The sequence below is a fragment of the Oncorhynchus masou genome, chromosome 1 (genome assembly GCF_036934945.1).
Source record: "Oncorhynchus masou masou isolate Uvic2021 chromosome 1, UVic_Omas_1.1, whole genome shotgun sequence".
Taxonomy (NCBI): Eukaryota; Metazoa; Chordata; class Actinopteri; order Salmoniformes; family Salmonidae; genus Oncorhynchus; species Oncorhynchus masou.
In genome coordinates this window covers 58,258,739-58,280,208 of record NC_088212.1, presented here as the reverse complement: position 1 = coordinate 58,280,208, position 21,470 = coordinate 58,258,739, and the positions used below count along the sequence as shown (strand labels likewise).

The 21,470-nt window shown below is 41.7% G+C and overlaps 1 protein-coding gene across 1 annotated transcript; it reads left to right on the top strand.

The window, feature by feature from the left end:
- The first annotated feature begins 5,273 nt into the window (after positions 1 to 5,273).
- Positions 5,274 to 21,460, top strand: LOC135547132 (mitochondrial carrier homolog 2-like). The gene is made up of 13 exons (XM_064975844.1): positions 5,274 to 5,412; positions 6,391 to 6,475; positions 14,140 to 14,246; positions 14,574 to 14,600; positions 14,725 to 14,781; positions 15,147 to 15,204; positions 15,334 to 15,385; positions 15,478 to 15,537; positions 15,793 to 15,886; positions 16,432 to 16,479; positions 19,505 to 19,572; positions 21,010 to 21,085; positions 21,210 to 21,460. Exons 1-13 carry the CDS (start codon positions 5,326 to 5,328, stop codon positions 21,294 to 21,296), a joined length of 906 nt encoding a protein of 301 aa, XP_064831916.1. The 5' UTR covers positions 5,274 to 5,325; the 3' UTR covers positions 21,297 to 21,460.
- The last annotated feature ends 10 nt before the right edge of the window (positions 21,461 to 21,470 follow it).

Below are 21,470 nucleotides of genomic sequence, written 5' to 3'. Positions count from 1 at the left end.
TTTATGCACCGATCCTTGTGACATGGGGCTGTGCATGAGGTGATGGAGGTGAATGAATGGCACGACAATGAGCCTCAGGATCTTGTCACGGAATCTCTATACATTCAAATTGCCATCGATAAAATGCAATTGTGTTTGATGTCTGTAGTAGCTTATGCCTGCCCATACCATAACCCCATCAGCAAACCGCTCGCCCACACGAAGCCTTCTGCTGGTACAGTTGAAACCGGGATTCACCTGTACAGAGCACACTTCTCCAGCGTTTCAGTGGCCATCGAAGGTGAGTATTTGCCCACTGAAGTCGGTTAAGACTAGGGTTGCAAAGGGTCGGAAACTTTCTGGTAAATTTCCATGTGAGGTTAAGCCCAAGAATTTTGCTTAAATTCATCAAAACAGTTAGCTTATAACAGTGAACCTTTTTTCTGGGATACACATAAAGGCAATTCTAGGTCTTGTGGCATATTCTGGTTAAACTATCCCAAATTCAATGGGATTTCAATCCTCTGCATGCACAGTGCACTTCCATCACATGTACAGCTGATTCTTAAGATCTTGCACACTAATGATATGCTATTGAGCCCACACTACTACACTCTCTGAGCCAAGGACTACATGCTTTCTGGTAAATTTTGATTACAATACTGGGTGGGGTGAATATATTTGATATAACAAAAAAATAATTTGTCAACTCGTAAACAGTAGCCTACAGCAAAGTGTGTTTAAATCATTTCTAACTTGTTAGCAATTTCTGCTAGTTAGTTTTTGCTACCATGCAGGTTTTAGCTTGCTTGAGCCTGCTAACTGAGGAGTGTTAATTCACCTGTTTCCATACATGTTTCATTTAAAAACTTTTTAAATGGAACATGATTAAACAAATTAGTAGTTTAATCTAACTGCTTAACTATTTATCTGCGCTCACAAAAAGCAACCTCTGACGACAAAAGTCCCTCTTCTATTTGAGGTGAAAATGATGAGACACCTTATCGATAGCAACAGCTCATGGTCCTCCTGGAACCAGAAGTATTTTTGTCTCAATGGAAGAATGTAGTCAGAGAAATACTGATGAATATCTTGCTCGAGCTGGGTATGCAACTGGTTCTCTGATGCTCACAGGCAATGTGTATTGGAAGAGACTTCTGAATGTTCTCTGCCCAGCATATACCCCTCCAACCAGACATGCTTTATCTGCTCATTTGCTGGGTGCAGAGTTCAACAGAGTTCAAGTGAAGGTCAAGCAAATCATAGGGGAAGCAGACTTGCAATCATCTCTGGATGGTCGAATGTTCGTGGGCAAGGAATAATTAACTACATCTCCACCCCTCAATCAGTATTCTACAAGAGCACAGACACAAGGAACAACAGACATACCAGTTTCTACATTGCAGATGAACTGAAGAAAGTCATCAATGACCTTGGACCACAGAAGGTATTTGCACTGGTGACAGACAATGCTGCGAACATGAAGGCTGATTGGTCTAAAGTGGAGGAGTCCTACCCTCACATTACACCCATTGGCTGTGATGCTCATGCATTGAATCTGCTCCTCAAGGACATCATGGCACTGAAAACAATGGATACACTCCACAAGAGAGCCAAGGAAAAGATTAGGTATGTGAAGGGTCATCAAGTTATTGCAGCAATCTACCTCACCAAGCAAAGTGAGAAGAATAAGAGCACCACATTGAAGCTGCCCAGCAACACCAGTTGGGGTGGTGTTGTCATTATGTTTGACAGTGTTCTGGAGCGGAAGGTGTCTCTCTAAGAAATGACCCTATCACAGTCTGCCGATATGGACAGCCCCATCAAGAGGATCCTCCTGGATTATGTATTTTTGGAGAGAGTGGTAAGCAGCCTGAAACGCCTGAAACCTATAGCAGTAGCCATTGCACAGATTGAGGGAGACAATGCCATCCTGTCTGATGTTCAGACTCTGCTTGCAGATGTAAGAGAAGAAATCCGTACTGCCCTGCCCACTTCACTGTTGCTCCAAGCAGAGGAAACTGCAGTTCTGAAATACATCAAAAAGCGTGAAGACTTCTGCCTGAAGCCCATACACGCCGCAGCATGCATGTTGGACTCCAAGTATGCTGGCAAGATTATCCTGTCTGGTGCAGAAATCAACAAGGCCTATGGTGTCATCACTACCGTGTCTTGCCACCTTGGCCAGGATGAGGGCAAGGTTCTTGGCAGTCTGGTGAAGTACACTTCCAAGCAAGGGCTTTGGGATGTAGATGCAATATGGCAGCCGTACCAACATATCTCACAAGCCACCTGGTGGAAGGGACTTTGTGGATCTGAGGCTCTTTCCCCTGTTGCCGTCATCATCCTCCAAATCCCACCAACATCAGCCGCCTCAGAGCGCAACTGGTCCTTATTTGGTAGCACACACACCAAAGCACGCAACAGGCTGACCAATACAAGGATCGTAAAATCGGTGGCCATCCGGGCAAATTTGAGGCTTTTTGAGCCTGACAACGAGCCATCCTCAACAAGGTTGGAAAGGGACAGTGAAGATGAGACCTCAGAGTTGGATGTTCAAGAGGTGGACATTGAGGAGGTCCAGGGAGAAGACATGGAAGCCCGAGAGGAAGACAAACAAAGCTTTAGTTTCTAGACCATCATTTTACAGATGTATGTTTTTTTTTTAAATGGGAGATGCAATGGATCATTGGGATCATTCAATATTCCCTTTCTTTTGTTGTTCAGTGAAATCATCCCATGTAAAGTGTCAATTCATTTAATTAAGTTCAATTCATAACTAAATAGTTTCTTTTATTTCTATTGGAAGGATTTAATCATTTGCAATTATGTCTACTTATGATAAGGTAAAAGGTTTGTCTGCACATGATATGGAAAATATATCCAATGCAAAAAAGCATCTACATTTAAATGGTATTGACATTAATTTGCATATACTTCTGTTAATTCCCATATATTCCCATGGAAAGTTTCCACCTCTGAATTTTCCCCAAAATGTGCAACCCAAGTTACGACCCAGAACTGCAGTCAGGTCAAGACCCTGGTGAAGACAATGAGCATGCAGATGAGGTTCCCCGAGAAGATTTCTGACAGTTTTTCAGAAATTCTTTGGTTGTGCAAACCCTCAGTTTCATCAGCTGTCCAGGTGGTTGGTCTCAGACGATCCCGCAGGCTAAGAAGCCAGATGTCGAGGTCCTGGGTTGTAAGGCCAGTTGGACGTACTGCCAAATTCTCTATAACGATGTTGGAGGTGGATTACGATAGGGAAATTAACATTCATTTATCTGGCTCCCTCAAAATCTGAGACATCTGTGGCATTGTGTTGTGTGACTAAACTGTACATTTTAGAGTGGCCTTTTATTGTCCCCAGCACAAGGTGCCCCTGTGTAATGATCATTCTATTTAATTAGTTTCTTGATATGCCACACCTGTCGGCTGGATGGACTATCTTTTGGCAAAGGAAAAATGCTCATTAAGAGGGATGTAAACAAATTTGTGCACCAAAATTGAGAGAAATAAGCCTTTTGTGCATATGAAAAAATTCTGGGATCTTTTATTTCAGCTCATGAAACATGGGACCAACACTAGACATGTTGTGTTTATATTTTTGTTCAGTGTAATTGTAAAGATATCTTAATGAGAACCAATTTGAGCAAATTGCGACTTCTCCTATACACAATAAGTGGTGGATTCTTAAATTCAGCAGGCAAAGCTGGGTCTGATGATAAAACATGCCAGGGGTTCTTGACAGCATCTCCCACTTTTTGTAAGTTCAAAGTGTATGTGGTTGTGAACATTACAGAGTGTTCTTTAGTTCTAGTGGGTAGTTTTTGTAGCAGTTAATCTCGTGTTTTCCCCAATGCCAAATTAAGAGCTTCATCCACACATTGTGGAGAATAGCATCTTCTTAGAAACCTATTGCGCATCGATGTGTGGAACAGATGTGGGTGGGGCAAGGTCTACAAAACGGTGCTAATTTAAAAAACTCTCAAAAGCTCTGATGAAGGCCGTGATGCCGATACGTAAGGCTTATTAAAGAGCAGTGATACTATCAAGAGCAGTGTGTGGGTTCCTTCTTTTTTTTCTCATTTTATTCAGGGCAAACAGAGAACTGACTTGTTCCTGACAAAGATATTATAATATACTCTGACAGGAGTTCCTGCTTCTGAGCCGGCCTGTCAGAGTAGAGACTGGGCGTGGATTAAACTCACCCAGCCTATCGTTGATTGTTGGCGCACAGGCTGGTCCCAGCCTCCTAGGCACTTCAGCGGTCAGTCGTTGTAGTTGTGTAGAATATCTTTGCGCTCACACACTCAATACAGTTATCTCACACCTGGCTCCTGTTATCTAACAAAAGACCGTGTGTTCCCGCAACACTACATTCTGAATGTGCCCTCACAACTCATTGCACAGTTCCTGTCTTCATGTTATTCTGTATTTTTCCATCACGAGCAAGACCCATGGCCCTGAAACTGTTAACAATGTCTCAAGTCAGCTATGTTGCATAACACATATACCCACACAAGCCAACAGCAAATAATATTCCATCACATATGATATGGTAAGGGCTATAGTGTATAACACAGAACCTCACATGTCTCAGTGCTGGTCTGGTCGACAGGTCAACGCTGGTCTGGTCAACGCTGGTCAGGTCGACGGTCAGCTGGTCAGTCAACTGGTCTGGTCAGTGGTCGGCTGGTCAACACTGGTCTAGTTGGGTGGCTCAGTGCTAGTTTGGTCAACACTGGTCTGCTCAACGGTCTGGTTGGGTGGCCTAGTGCTGGTCTTGTCAGGTGTCTCAGCGCTGGTCTGGTCGTCAGGTCAACGCTGGTCAACGCTAGTCTGGTCGACGGTCAGCTGGTCTGGTTGACGGTCAGCTGGTCAGTCAACTGGTCTGGTTGGCTGGTCAACGCTGGTTTGGTTGGGTGGCTCAGTGCTGGTCAATGGTCGAAGGGCAACTCGTCTGGTCAACTCTGGTCTGGTCGAAGGTCGGCTTGGCTGCTGCAGGGCTGACGGTGGGTGCGCTTACTTTTATATTCATGGTCTTTTCACCTCAAGATGCTAAGAGCATAACACTTCCCGCACGTGTCTAAGCCTACTAAAAATTGATGTTTATGCACTAAATTGATATAACCACTAATCTTTCAGAGGATGAAAACAAATTATTTCAAATGTCTATACTCTAGCACAGTCGGGTCCTATGAAGTCTTGGCCAGTCTTCTGAAGAATCTGCGGTCTGTCCGGTCCGGTCTCTCCGGTGTCACGTGAGTTGAGTGGCTAACCTACTGAAGCTTCCTTCTCTTCCCAGCTGGTGGGAGGAGAAGAATCCTGTCAGTTTGCTCCAACATGGCGGACACGTGTGGCCAAGTACTTCTGGGGTCTGGATTAACGGTCCTTTCCCACCCCCTCATGTACATCAAAGTTCTAGTTCAGGTAAGATATATATTGAGATTAAACAAACATAACTGACCAGAATGTTTTGATCCAGCTATCTTTACTCCGCGACCGTTTCTGTAACTGACAGGCTACTGTAGTTAGCTGCCACAACAGCCGTAACGACTAGCTAGCTAAATAGAACTCCCGTTACATTCCGGTGTTGAACTTTCCATACTCCTCACAGCCGATAAATTCAAGCTCTCGGTAAAATATATATATATATAAACAGCAGTTCACTTACCGTTTCAATCAGTGTGTTTCTATAACTAGCTAAAATTATTAGCTAGGGGCTAGTCGTCACGAAAAGGTCGAAGAGCTAAGCTAGCTTGTTAGCTGACTAAGGAAGTGGGTTTCTACATTTTGCCGCAGATAAACAATTACATTGTTATACAATTATTTATATCTCGCGGTTATGTCTAAAAGGTTTACAGCTTTCGTCAAAATGTACTTTAAGCATCAGGTTATGAGAATCAAAGTAACCGGTTGGGAGAATTGGGTTAGCTAAAATGTAACAAAACAATATACCTTTTACCAACATTTGATAAACAGTTCCAAACTAGATATGCCCCTATTTAACCAGCTATCATGTTAATTTGTGCGACATTATAAATACTATGAGAATAACGACTGGCTAACGTAACTAGCTAAGTCACGTTTTAAACGTTCAGGACACAATGGGCGCCCTTTGGCCCACTTACCCGTGTAACGCGAACTAGCTCGCTAAGGTTATAAAAGGACAGGGCATTTCGCTGGATCATAACTGTGTACGCTGTTATCTTAAAATTGATTACAATTGTACTGTGTCAAATGTTTGCAAAGAAAGTAAAACAAATGTTGCATATTGTTAATCTAGCTAGCGTATGAAATGGTACTAGCCCTAACTAGAACTGACTAGCACTTGGCCTTATACTGGCGTTCACTTCCAATATATGTCATTACCTAATAAGTGGCAATTGCTCATGTACTCCTTTTCAGGTTGGCCATGAACCTCTCCCTCCCTCCCTTGGAAGAAACCTGTTTGGTAGACAAGTGTACCAGCTGCCTGGATTGTTTGCCTATGGTGAGGCCTAAATTCCAGTCTACCCACTTGCAAAATGGCTAGCTAGTTTTCAATTAGCATCGGGCTGGTTGCACCAGTTAGTTATAAGTGGGTCGTAACTACTGGCTACCCACCTGGGCGTAAGCCCTTCTATGAGCTACGCCTAGTAGGGGAGCAGGCGTAGGGTGTTAAATTGCGACTATAATTCATGATATGCACAGAAAATAATATACTTTTTTTCCCCCAATAGGATGTGAGTCTTGTGTTAATATTTCACAACCGCTTTTTGAGGTGCCTATGCCCGATTCAATAGCAAAATAATACCAAAGACAGTACAGTATTAAGATAGGGCTGGGCAATATGGCCAAAATATCATATAATGGTATTTAAATGTTTGAATAATAAAAGTTCAACATTGGCTTTGAGTAGTGTGTGACCGACCCTACGGTGGCAACACATACATTCTAATTGATTACAATGGGTAAAATGACATAAAGAAGTCTGCCTGTAGCTACTGCCTGTAGCCCAGGACTTGAAGCAAGGATATGCATTTTCTAGATACTATTTGAAAGGAAACACTTTGAAGTTTGTCGAAATGTGAAATTAATGTAGGAGAATATAACACTTTAGACCTGGTAAAAGATAATACAAAGAAAAAAACATGCGACTTTGAAATGCAAGAGAAAAGCCAAAATATAATATTCCAGGTTAGGTGCAATTTAGATTTGGTCCATTAGATGGCAGTAGTCAATGTGAAAAGTATTAGACTGATATAACAATGGTTCATTGAATCAATGGGCCTCCCAGGTGGCGCAGTGGTCTAGGGCCCTGCATTGCAGGGCTAGCTATGCCACCAGAGACCCTGGGTTCGCAGCCGACCGTGACCGAGAGGTCTGTGGGCGATGCACAATTGGCCTAGTGTCGTCCGGGTTAGGGAGGGTTTGGCCGGTAGGGATATTCTTGTCTCATCGCGCACCAGCGACTCCTGTGGCGGGCGCAGTGCACACTATCCAGGTGCACGGTGTTTCCTCTGACATGTTGGTGCGGGTTGGATGCGCGCTGTGCGGCTTGGTTGGGTTGTGTATTGAAGGACGCATGGCTTTTGACCTTTGTCTCTCCCGAGCCCGTACGGGTGTTGTAGCGATGAGACAAGATAGTAACTACTAACAATTGGATACCACGAAATTGGGGAGAAAAGGGGGTAAAAAATAATAATACATGTTATATCAATACTACCAAATGTGCCTAATTGGTTTATTAAAACATTTTCAAGTTCATAACTGTGCACTCTCCTCAAACAATAGCATGGTATTTCACTGTAAGAGCTACTGTAAATTGGACAGTGCAGTTAAGTCAACAATAATTTAAGCTTTCTGCCCATATCAGATATGTCTATGTCCTGGGAAACGTTCTTGTTACTTACAACCTCTTGCTAATCGCATGAGCCTACGTTAGCTCAACTACGTTAGCCCGGTGGAGGGACACCGATCACGTAGAGGTTCTGCATTTCCTGCACTCATTTGAGATCATTTCCACAGTGCCACATAGGGCTGCACTATATGTGCAAACAATTTAGGCCTTATTTTTATCCAAATGTTGCAATTACGATTTGACTTGTGATTTAGAGTAAAACAGTTATGGAAATTGAATGCCTATTACAATTCTATACTTAGAATATAATTGTGAATGCTTTGAATACGGTGTTTGATATAACAACAAATACAGGGTACAAACACTCAAACCGGACAGTTTCATCTCAGTTTTATCTCTTCGTTCAAAGACTAAATCATGGATACTTACTGACAGTTGTGGCTGCTTTGTGTGATGTATTGTTGTCTCTACCTTCTTGCCCTTTGTGCTGTTGTCTGTTCCCAATGTTTGTACCCAGTTTTGTGCTGCTACCATGTTGTTGCTGCCTTGCTATGTTGTCTTAGGTCTCTCTTTATGTAGTGTTGTCTCTCTTGTCGATGTGTGTTTTGTCCTATATTTATTTTTAATCCTAGCCCCCGTCCCCGCAGGAGGCCGTTTGCCTTTTGGTAGGCCGTCACTGTAAATAAGAATTTGTTCATAACTGACATACCTAGTTAAATGAAGGTTACATTTAAAAATAAGTACTAAAGGAACAGACGTGTTGACAAGTGTTTCCTAGGGGACACTAATCTCTGGCTAGATTGAATGTTTTCGCTTAACTAATTAATTTTGCAAACATATTGTTGCTTTGCGTATTCCTCTTTGATTTAGAAGCTACTGCTTCACAAAAAACATGCAGATGTACAGTACCAGTCAAAAGTTTGGACACAGCTACTCATTCAAGGGTTTTTCTTTATTTATACTACTTTCAACATTGTAGAATAATAGTGAAGAAATCAAAAGTATGAAATAACACATGGAATTATGTAATAACCAACAAATTTTATTTTCTTCAAAGTAGCCACACTTTGCCTTGATGACAGCTTGGCACACTCTTGGCATTCTCTCAACCAGCGTCATGAGGAATGCATTTGGATGATCCAGAAGAATATTGGGAGAATGTCATATGGTCAGATGAAACCAAAATATAACTTTTTGGTAAAAACTCAACTCGTCGTGTTTGGAGGACAAAGAATGCTGAGTTGCATCCAAAGAACACCATACCTACTGTGAAGCATGGGGGTGGAAACATCATGCTTTGGGGCTGTTTTTCTGCAAAGGGACCAGGGCGACTGATCCGTGTAAAGGAAAGAATGAATGGGACCATGTATCGTGAGATTGAGTGAAAACCTCCTTCCATCAGAAAGGGCATTGAAGATGAAACGTGGCTGGGTCTTTCAGCATGACAATGATCCCAAACACACCGCCCGGGCAACGAAGAGGGGCTTCGTAAGAAGCATTTCAAGGTCCTGGAGTGGCCTAGCCAGTCTCCAGATCTCAACCTCATAGAAAATCTTTGGAGGGAGTTGAAAGTCCGTGTTGCCCAGCAACATCCCCAAAACATCACTGCTCTAGAGGAGCTCTGCATGGAGGAATGGGCCAAAATACCAACAGTGTGTGAAAACCTTGTGAAGACTTACAGAAAACGTTTGATCTCTGTCATTGCCAACAAAGGGAATATAACAAAGTATTGAGAAACTTTTGTTATTGACCAAAAACTTATTTTCCACCATAATTTGCAAATAAATTCATTAAAAATCCTACAATGTGATTTCTGGATTTTTCATTTTGTCTGTCATAGTTGAAGTGTACCTATGATATAAATTACAGGCCTCATCTTTTTAAGTGGGAGAACTTGCACAATTGGTGGCTGACTAAATACTTTTTTGCCCCACTGTATATAACGCTAGGGAATTTATATTAAGAACAACATTGTTTCATGTGCTGCATTGACCATGCAAAGACTGAACACAAGTGTCATGGTAGAGGAACACCAAATGTGCTCCTTGATGACAGCGGTCGGGGCTAGGTCTGTGTGGAAAGGAGGTATAGAGCGAGAGGGTAGCGAAGTAAGCTATAAAAATGGACGTTACAGACAGCGTATCACATTTTAACAAACCAAACATACAAATACTCTTAGAAGGTAAAGTAAAACCCAAACCATGCATCAATACCGGTATATCGTAAAACATGGTATACCGCCCAGCCCTAGGCTAAAACGGCTTCTCCATTAGAAATCCTTGACCACACTTGTAGGCGACGTTGGCTAGCTAAGCTTATGCATAGAAACACGTAATCAGGTCTAAAGGTCGTCCCGACCTGAAATGTGCATGTGTAAGCCGTCTTATCAAAGGCTGTCCTTCGATATGAAGTTGTTTTTGACAAATGATAACATGTCAGTTTGTCACTTTCACAAGGTTGAAGTATTAACATGTTCAACTACCTAAGACATTTTCTGGAATCTAGGTTGTCTTTTAGATTGAGGAAATTTTACTACTAAGGAAGAATTTTTCACTTCTCTCACCTTTCAATCGCTGAACACTGGCCCGGTCTGTTCCGCAAACGTTCCCAGAAGTCTCGCAATGATGAGCCTCTGCGTTTAGAAACTCTGATAATACACTTGATTTATGCCACATTATAGCATGTTAAATGTGTCTGAGCGGATATTAGCAAACTAATAGATGAGCTGCTACCTCCACTTATTTGCCAGCCAGAGTTCAAATAACAAAATATACAGACTGAGATTCAGTTAGATGATAATCAATGTGATTCTGCCCAGGGCTTTTAGTTGGGATATAGCCTCGGCTACTACTTGAGTGAAGAGCAAATTAATGGCATTAGTCTACTTTATTCCAGTGTTTTCATCATTCAGTGATATTCATTTCCGTGGTAATTATCGATTGATCCTTCCAGTTGTGGTTAAGAAAACGTGATGGAACATGCCATGAGGATGATAACAGCCAAGCAAAGGGCACTGCCCAGCAACCATCATTATCAATCATCAAATCTCATGAATGTGCAATGCTTATGCCTGGCTTAGCTACGACTAGTCTTATTTTTGTTTAGCGCAGCAGGTGTAAATTCTGATCCCGAAGTCAGACGCAGCTATGCCGAACTAACATTTTAAGACCATTCATTTAAGATTACGCTCGACTGGTGCAATCAGTCCTTGTTCCTTGATGGTACTAGTGATTTAGTGGTGTTTGGGTCAGCTGTTTGTTCTCCCATACCCGCCTGCAGTTGCTAATAACCCATCCGCCCAACCATATGGGTTGAGGCCCCCAACCGGCCCTAAAATGCACTGCATGGTCAATCCAATGTCTGCATTGGCCATGCAACATTTACGGGGATACTGCTTCTAAAGAAGTCGGGGCATTCATACACTATAAATAACAAAAGTATGTGGACACCCCTTCGAATGAGTGGATTCGGCTATTTCAGCCACACCCGTTGCTGACAAGTATATAAAATCGAGCACACAGTCATGCAATCTCCATAGACAAACATTGGCAGTAGAATGGCCCTACTAAAGAGCTCAGTGACTTTCAACATGATACTGTCATAGGATGCCACCTTTCCAACAATTCAGTTAGTCAAATTTCTGCCCTACTAGAGCTGCCCCGGTCAACTGTAGGTGCTGTTATAGTGAAGTGGAAACTTCTAGGTTGCAACAACGGCTCAGCTGCGAAGTGTTAGGCCACACAAACTCACAGAATGGGTCCACCCTAGTGCTGAAGAGCGTACAAATCGTCTTTCCTCGGGTTGCAACACTCACTACAGAGTTTCAAACTGCATCTGGAAGCAACGTCAGAACTATTTGTCGGGAGCTTCATGAAATGGGTTGCCATGGCCGAGCAAACGCTCACATGCCTAAGATCACCATGCGTCTGCTGGAGTGTTGTAACCTCGCCACCATTGGACTCTGGAGCAGAGCAGTGGAAACGCGTTCTCTGGAGTGATGAATCACACTTCACCATCTGGCAGTCCGACGGACAAATCTGGGTTTAGCGAATGCCAGGAGAAGGCTGCCTGCATAGTGCCAATTGTAAAGTTTGTTAGAGGAATGATAGTCTGGTCCTGTGTTTCATCGTTTAGGCTCGGCCCCTTAGTTCCTTCCAGTGAAGGGATGTCTTAACACTACAGCATACAATGACATTTTAGATGAATTGGTGCTTCTAACTTTATGGCAACAGTTTGGCGGTTGCCCTTTCCTGTTTCAGCATGACAATGCCCCCATGCACAAAGTGAGCTCCCTACAGAAATGATTTGTTGAGATAGTTGTGGAAGAGCTTGTCTGGAGTGCACAGAGCCCTGACCTCAACCCCATCAAACACCTTTGGGATGAATTGGAAAGCTGACTGCGAGCCAGGCCTAATTGCTGCAATGCTCCAAGATCTGGTGGAAAGTCTACCCAGAAGAGTGGAGGCTGTTATAGCAGAAAAGGGGCGACTAACTCCATATTAATGCACATAATAGTGCAATGAGATGTTGGACGAGCAGGTGTCTACGTACTTTTGGTCATGTAGTGTACTACTTGCACGTCATGGAGCAGCGCAAGGAAGTGAGTTTCTGTTTCACCCCCACCTACCGTCAACCAGTCATGTCAATCCAGAGCGATACAGAGCCCTCCGCGTTGTTACAACATTTGGTACAAATCTCAATTTTGCCTCTGCATGCCTGCGGAGGCTCCACAATTGCGTGTCAACCTCCATACAGAGTCCCCAAACGAACACACCTTCGGCTCAAGCATAATATATAAAATGCACTGTAGACTACAGTCAGACGGCAAACTATTTTTTGACATGGGGTGCAGGATTTATTTTGCCTGATTTTAAGATGTTGGTGCTTATAATTAAGATGCATGCAGCTTATCTTCTGTCACTTATATTGTCCTAGAAGACTAAATAAGCCCTTGCTCACCAGAACGTCATAAATCGTTAGAATGCAATCTGGTTGACATCTAAATTTTTCTGTCATCCCTGATTCTTTTGTGGAGCAGACATTTAGGGACTAGGAAGAAAATGCAATAAATAACAAACAAAGAGGAAACATGTAGTAAAATTTCCAATTCCATTTGTTTGACCGGTTGTAAAGAAATAGAAAGCTCTGAATAATCACTCTTGTTTCTAATAAGATTTCGTATTTTTATTTTATTGAAACTTTATTTAACTATGCAAGTCCGTTAAGAACAAATTCTTATTTACAATGACGGCCTAGGAACAGTGGGTTAACTGCCTTGTTAAGGGGCAGAACGACAGATTTCTTCCTTGTCAGCTCTGGGATTTGATCGAGCAACCTTTCGGTTACTGGACCAACATTCTAACCGCTAGGCTACATGCCGCCCCATGGATGCATATTTTATGTGGTTGAAATACTATCAGCTTTTATGACGCTGATAACAATAGCATCTCTACAGACTGCATCTAAATGCGCTTTCGCATACTCTCAAAATGCTGAAAGAAATAATTTCTGAGTCAAAATGTGTCCTACGTTTAGTGTATTATTTTACTGCAAGAAATGATTAATTCTGCAGGAGTTAATATTATGGCTATGTGAGAGGTTACAGACCTACAGTCAGTGTCCATATTTCAGTATTCATTTAACCCATCAGAACAGTAGGCTACAGTTCCCTTGACGTGCAATAGGTCTATTTGAAGTCCCCGCCTTGACTGTCCAATTTAGTATAACACCTCACAGTCATATCACACAACATATCATCCTCTTTTACCACTTCACCAAATCTTTCCCAAACATTGACTTTTCTGGCCCTCCCTTCTCTTCATTTTCAACTCTGACATTGTCCTTTTTGCCTCCGTGGATCCACGTTAACTCTTTCTGCCCGTTCGCAAAAGCATTTGACTATTGGCGTGTCGGCTATTTGGTGGGTGTACAGTTATGGCCCTAAAGCTTATTGGCTTACAAGCTAACGCCAGATAGCTTAAAATAATGAAAGGGGGAAAAATATTTTGCCTTTAGATATTATTGCTCAAGAGTTATACATTTTATATCATTTTTAAGTATTGTTTGGTCTTATTTCAACCTGGGCTTCATCCAGACTATTTCATGACCCTAAACCAGCCCACCCTGCAGATTATAATTATATCGGTCAACCTGCGCATCACTAATAGTGATTGATTTAAACTTATCTTGATGTTAAACTCCAACTAGTAGGCAACTGGAAATAAGACTGGTCAGACTGTATGGTACAGACAGGCCAATGAACGTGTTGATTTTCTATGTGTCTGTTCTTTGATCCTGTAATTTCTGTCTTTTAGCGAAGCACATCATAAAGATTGATGGCAAGGCAGGTCTCTTTAATGGCCTAGCCCCCCGGCTCTGTGCAGGGACCATCGGCACCCTCGTACACAGCAGAGTCTTGCAGGTGGGTCTAACTAACACGCTGGCTTAATGTAGCTTCCTAAATAAATGGTATCTGACGTTTTCAGACCTCAGCAATAGTCTAGCCTCAATCCCTAAATGTGATCACATTCTGTGTGGAAAGTAGTGCTCGTCAGAGAATAAGCTATATACTGGCTTGGGAATTGACTCTGACTTGAGCTGGATTGGCCTTTCACTGTTTTAGGATGGTGAGTTTGACATGCTATTTGTTTCTAAATTCATGAACTGATACATGCTCTGGATGGCAAAGTGTCGACACACCATTATGAAACTGGATCCCTGTTGAACTAATCACTCTTGTCTTTTACAGAGATGCCAGGATGCAGGCAAATATGAGGTAAATATTTTTGGCCTGGTTATGGGTTAATTGTATAATTGACTCTTATTTATTTTATTAAATTAAACTTATTTTTAAATGCAGGCTGTAGATATTTATGGTCAGTTTTTAAAATCCTATTTAGGTGTCTGGAACCAGTCAGAAAGCTGAAGAGGGATCTTTACAGCATGTTGTGAATGAGGTATATATTAATTTATCCAGTAAAGCAGATGGTTTGACAGATGTTTTGTTTTTTAGCATGTTATTGCCTTTGATCTTGGGCGTGTCAAATTTGTTCCAATCGAAATATTCAGATTTGTTTCAGAGTTCTGTTAGACATGGGTTGAACAGACCGTAATCTATAAATTAAGTTGTGGCTTATTGCCGTGGACATCATCTGAGCATGTCTAATTGCTTGGCTGTGTTTTTTTCACCGTACGTTCATATCTGGTGCGCAGATGGTTCTTGGTGTAAGGGGATTTATCCCCAGCTTAAGCTGTCCAAGTTGGATTCTCATTTCTTCCTAAATTCTGCATCACCATTCTTTCTGTTTTTCTTTTACCACAGACAACCAAAGAGATGATAGCCCGCTCCTGTGCCACGATCGTCACGCACCCCTTCCATGGTAATTGTACTGTTTGTGTCGGGCAACTTTTTGTCTTGTTATCCTTTGCCCTAAATGCATTTTCTCATAGGATAATGACTACTGCATGGATACTGGGTTCTTAATGATTATTTTCTGTTTGTACCAAAGTGATCACCTTGAGATGCATGGTCCAGTTTATCGGTAGAGAAACCAAGTACAGGTGAGTTTCTCTTAACCTAAGTTCAATATGTGTTTATACGATTTATAGCCATGTAATACTGAATATTACAAATGTTTCTTGTTGTCTTGCAGTGGAGTGTTTGATTCCATCGTCACTGTCTACAAGAATGAAGGAGTTCTGGGATTCTTTGCGTAAGTATGATCTTCCTTTGGCTACATGACCAATGTCTCATCGGCATACTTTACTCTTGACTTGCTAAATTACTAGAATACATTTGACCTCAGTAAATTCAGTCAATATTTTGGAAGTTATTTTTAGAAGTAGGTTTATGCTTGCTCCAGAATCTTGCAAAAGTTTTCTGAATGCCGTTTCCTCTGGATGTCTGTGCCATAACTTCTCTTTCCTTGTCGTCTTAACCGCCGACTAATAGCTGTGCTCTCGTGCAGGGGCCTTATTCCTCGTTTGCTGGGTGACGTGCTCTCTCTGTGGATCTGCAACATGCTTGCCCACCTCATCAACACATACGCCATTGATGACTCAGTAAGTCAGACGGATTTGGGATTTTGCCACTTGTTTACAGGTCCAATGCAGCCGTCTTTATCTCCATCTCAAATCGCTTCTGGGTAACAATTAAGTACCTAAGCTTCTTAGCAAATAGCTTCTTAGCAAAGAGCATTTTCTCAAGCAACAGATTTGCTAGGACTGTCTAGGAGTAGTCTGAGAGGCAAACTGAAAACTATCCGTTATTGGCTGAAAGGTTTGGAATTCGTTATTGGTCTAACTAGTTTACCACCTGGTGACGTCACCAGGCAGGCCAAAACACCATCCCACCAAAACACCTTTCAGGTGGCCTTTTCAAATTGCTCTTACACTAAAATAAAAGGGCATCATAATTTTCATAGTATTATTCCAAGCTCATAGTTTGGTATTCTATGTATATGTTTTGGGCGGCATTGGGCCTTTAAAGTAGATGTGGCCCTCACATAAAAAAAAATACCCTGTACTGAAGTGCATTTGTATGTCAGTGTAGAATGCATGGGTATGTGAATTGTGACATATTTTTTTTTTTTATCCTTTTCTCAAAGATGAGTCACACAGGAGAAATAAAGAACTGCTCTCAGGCTGTGACTGGGGTAAGTGTAAAACATGTCTTAAATAATAAACAGTTGATGGGATTGTTATTGGGGTCCAGTGTGGCTGAACCTGTCTAGGACACAGGTTCCGCTAACGGAACCCCCCCCAACCCCCAACATTCCGCTGAAACGTCAGCGCGGGAAATTCAAAAAAAATTTTTGGAAATATTTAACTTTCACACATTAACAAGTCCAATCCAGAAAATTAAAGATAAACATCTTGTTAACCTCTTGATACTACCCACCCCGGATCCGGTATCTTGAATAAAGCCTCAGGCTCATTAGCATAACGCAACGTTAACGATTTCTGAAAATCGCAAATAAAATGAAAATAATGCACCTGCTCTCAAGTTTAGCCTTTTCTTAATAATCTACCCATCGTGTCCGATTTTTAAAAAAATAAAAAATTGCTTTACAGCGAAACACAACATATATTTGTTAGATCACCACCAAATCCAAAAAAACACAGCCATTTTTTCCCAGCCAAAGATAGTCACAAAAGCAGAATTAGAGATAAAATGAATCACTAACCTTTGATAATCTTCATCAGATGACACTCATATGACATCATGTTACACAATACATTAATGTTTTGTTGGATAATATGCATATTTATATCTACAAATCTCGGTTTACTTTGGCACCATGTCCAGAAATGCCTTCAAAATATCCGGAGTAATTACAGAGAGCTACGTCAGATAACAGAAAAGTGAACACTAAAATAACACATCCTAGATCTGAATAAATGAAATATTCTTAAATACTTTTTTCTTTACATCGTTGAATGTGCTGACAGCAAAATCACATATTATCAATGGAAATCAAATTTATCAACCCATGGAGGTCTGGATTTGGAGTCACACTCATAATTAAAGTGGAAAACCACACTACAGGCTGTTCCAACTTTGATGTAATGTCCTTTAAAACAAGTCAAAATGAGGCTCAGTAGTGTGTGTGGCCTCCATGTGCCTGTATGACCTCCCTACAACACCTGGGCATGCTCCTGATGAGGTGGCGGATGGTCTCCTGAGGGATCTCCTCCCAGACCTGGACTAAAGCATCTGCCAACTCCTGGACAGTCTGGTTGGTGGCTGGAGCGAGACATGATGTCCCAGATGTGCTCAATTGGATTCAGGCCTGGGGAACGGGCGGGCCAGTCCATAGCATCAATGCCTTCCTCTTGCAGGAACTGCTGACATACTCCATCCACATGAGGTCTAGCATTGTCTTGCATTAGGAGGAACCCAGGGCCAACCGCACCAGCATATGGTCTCACAAGGGGTCTGAGGATCTCATCTCGGTACCTAATGGCAGTCAGGCTACCTCTGGCGAGCACATGGAGGGCTGTGAAGCCCCCCAAAGAAATGCCACCCCACACCATGACTGACCCACCGCCAAACCGGTCATGCTGGAGGATGTTTCAGGCAGCAGAACGTTCTCCACGGCGTCGCCAGACCCTGTCACATGTGCTCAGTGTGAACCTGCTTTCATCTGTGAAGAGCACAGGGCGCCAGTGGCGAATTTGCCAATCTTGGTGTTCTCTGGCAAATGCCAAACGTCCTGCACGGTGTTGGGCTGTGAGCACAACCCCCACCTGTGGATGTTGGGCCCTCATACCATGAGACTCGGTCTCATGCTACCACTCGAATGAAAACACCGGCAGCATTCAAAAGTGACCAAAACATCAGCCAGGAAGCATAGGAACTGAGAAGTGGTCTGTGGTCCCCACCTGCAGAACCACTCCTTTATTGGGGGTGTCTTGCTAAATGCCTATTTCCACCTGTTGTCTATTCCATTTGCACAACAGCATGTGAAATTTATTGTCAATCAGTGTTTCCTAAGTGGACAGTTTGATTTCACAGAGGTGTGATTGACTTGGAGTTACATTGTGTTGTTTAAGTGTTCCCTTTATTTTTTTGAGCAGTGTATTTCTCTGCCATGTTGGAGTCAACAGAAATACGAAATCACATCATAAATATTCCCTTTGATGATCTTTCATCCAGAATGCAGTGCAAGGAATCCTAGTTCCGCAATAAATCGTTTAATCTTCAAAAATGTCCATTACTAGTGTCCAATTAGCTACTTTTGCTAGCACGTTTAGTTCACATGTAAACTGGTCAAACTAAGTAGAGAATCAATCTTCAGGATGTTATCATATATATATCCAATAAAGTTCCAACCGGAGCATTTGTTTTGTCTACAGAGTAATGGAACGCAAGGCAATATAATGACTACTGCGCGTAACCAGGAACTGGCATTCTGCCAGACCAGTGACTCAAATAGCTGCCATCCAGTCCCAAATCACACTAGAGGCTTCATTCCACGTTCTACTGACTTGACATCTAGTGGAAGGCGTATTTGGATGTTTATATATTTTTTACTTAACTAGGCAAGTCAGTTAAGAAAAATTCTTATTTTCAATGACGGCCTAGGAACAGTGGGTTAACTTAACTGCCTGTTCAGGGGCAGAACAACAGATTTGTACCTTGTCAGCTCGGATTTGAACTTGCAACCTTTCAGTTACTTGGCCAATGCTCTAACCACTAGGCTACCCTGCCGCCCCATGTGAATAGGCGATGAGTTGAAAATCAACCAGCCCCAGAATTTCCACTTCCTGTTTAGAAGTTTGCCTGCCCTATGAATTCTTTTATACTCACAGACATAATTCAAACAGTTTTAGAAAACACTCTGAAGTTTCTATCCAATAGTAATAATAATATGCATATATTAGCATCTGGGACAGAGTAGGAGGCAGTTCACTATGGGCACGCAATTCATCCAGAGTGAAAATGCTGCCCCCTATTCCTAAAAGGTTTTAATGGAGCATGGCAATTGCCAGGGTTGTGAGTTCACTTCCCACAGGGGACCAGTACATAATAAAATAAATGCACTCACTACTGTAAGTCGTTCTTTATAAGAGCGTCTGCTAAATGACTAAAATGTTAATGTATTGCTTTGGTTGTTCATGTTCTGTCAATTTTGTTGGACTGTTTTAGTTCTGTAATTTCACCCTCTTGTGTTCCAGTTCTTTGCCAGTATGCTCACATACCCCTTTGTTTTGGTGTCAAACCTCATGGCTGTCAATGACTGCGGGTAAGTAGCTGTGTTTGGATGTTTTTAATCTTTTTGGTTTTAGTTTATTTACAAAATGTAGAACGTTTTGAAAGATGTCAAGTTGCAATGCGTGCGTTTGCATCATTGATTTTCATGCCATTTGAGGAAGCCTTTTATTTCCTAATTGTTTTTCCTGAACTAGTTCTGTGCAGGTACACATTTGGATCTTAACCAGTATTAAACAAAAACGTTGCTGGTTTAAAGGCCCAGTGTTTGATATATTTTGCCACATTGAGGTTGGAAAAATACTGTGAAAAATTGTCATTTTAGTGTAAGAACAGAACACCTGATATTTCAGCCTGTTTTGGCAGAATTGAGTAATTACGGTCTTTGTTAGGAAGAAATGGTCTTCACACAGTTCGTAACGAGCCAGGCGGCCCAAACTGCTGCATATACCCTGACTCTGCTTGCACAGAATGCAAGAGAAGTGACACAATTTGCCTAGTTAAAAGAAATTCATGTTAGCAGGAAGCGGTGACTAAATATGCAGATTTAAAAAATATACACTTGTGTATTGATTTTATGAAAGGCATTGATGTTTATGGTTAGGTCCACATTGGTGCAACAGCAGCTTTTTTTTCGCGAATGTGCTTGTTAAATCACCCGTTTGGCAAAGTAGGCTGTGATTCAATGATAAATTAACAGGCACCACATTGATTATATGCAACGCAGGACAAGCTAGATAAACTAGTAATAACATTAAGATAAGTTTAATGCTAGCTAGCACCTTAGCTCCACTCGCATAACAGGTAGTCAGCCTGCCACGCAGTCTTCGTGGTGTGCAATGTAATCGGCCATAATCGGTGTCCAAAAATGACGATTACCGATTGTTATGCAAACTTGAAATTGACCCTAATTAATCAGTCAACTTCTAATTGAGACCTGTGTTAATTGTCTCGCAAGCTTGCTACAAGACGTTAGTCATTAGTGAATGTGCATTATGCGTGGTTCTGGTTAAATGAACAAAAAGGGCATTTTAATACTCAGTTGAACACCAGATGCGTAATTATAATTTTTTTTTTTTTAAAGGTTGAACTAGATTATATTATTAGTGGGTCTATGGTTATGGAAGGCTTATTTAGCCTAGGTATAATTTCACAAGCCCTGAATTCATTTAATTATTGTTGACTGTTTGAAATGCAGTGTATGATTTAATTGTACAACAAAGCTTAACTTTTTGTTTGTTGATAAATCGTGAAACAATGACTTTCAGGCCATATCGGCCATCCATAGTTTTAAACCTCTGCCAATGATAGCTAGTTTTCAGGTTACATATCCCTCTTGTTAGGCTTGTCTAAATAGATCCCTCACTGAGACCACCCTGACAGTCCTAGCAAAATTCTTGCTCAAGACCATTGACCTTTAAAAAAAAAGTTTAAGGCTGGCTTTCCACATAAGCACTCCTGTCTTTTACAGGCTGGCTGGCGGTCTCCCTCCCTATGCTTCTATATATCCAACCTGGGTGGACTGCTGGAGGCACCTGAGCCTAGAGGTAGGTTGCTGCTTTCAAAATGTTAATGCTACACAAAGAACAAGATCCTTGGTTAAGTGTTTCTAAATTGGTGAATTGTATAATATGTGCCTGTTTCGTCTTTGCATTCCCTCTCTATTTATAGGGAAACATGAGCAGAGGCAACAGTTTATTTTTCCGGAAGCTGCCTGTGGGGAAGACGTATGCAATCGACCAGAAGAGATTTTTTTGAAGTCTTGAACTACCTGCATAGAATCTAATTGTAATTATATAAATTGACATTGCCTGAATGGGGGTGGATCGCTGGCATCTAATCCTTTGTATGCACTTGTTTACTATACTTTTTTTTTTTTTTTTTTTTTTACCTGTCATCAAGTAAAGATAAAACTGCTTTGATTGGAAATGT

Bases quoted from the DNA above. Each gene is read 5' to 3' on its own strand.
- LOC135547132 (XM_064975844.1), top strand. From the start codon at position 5,326: ATGGCGGACACGTGTGGCCAAGTACTTCTGGGGTCTGGATTAACGGTC. The intron at 14,247-14,573 runs GTGGGTCTAACT...TGTCTTTTACAG, and splicing joins TACACAGCAGAGTCTTGCAG to AGATGCCAGGATGCAGGCAA. The intron at 14,601-14,724 runs GTAAATATTTTT...AATCCTATTTAG, and splicing joins AGGATGCAGGCAAATATGAG to GTGTCTGGAACCAGTCAGAA.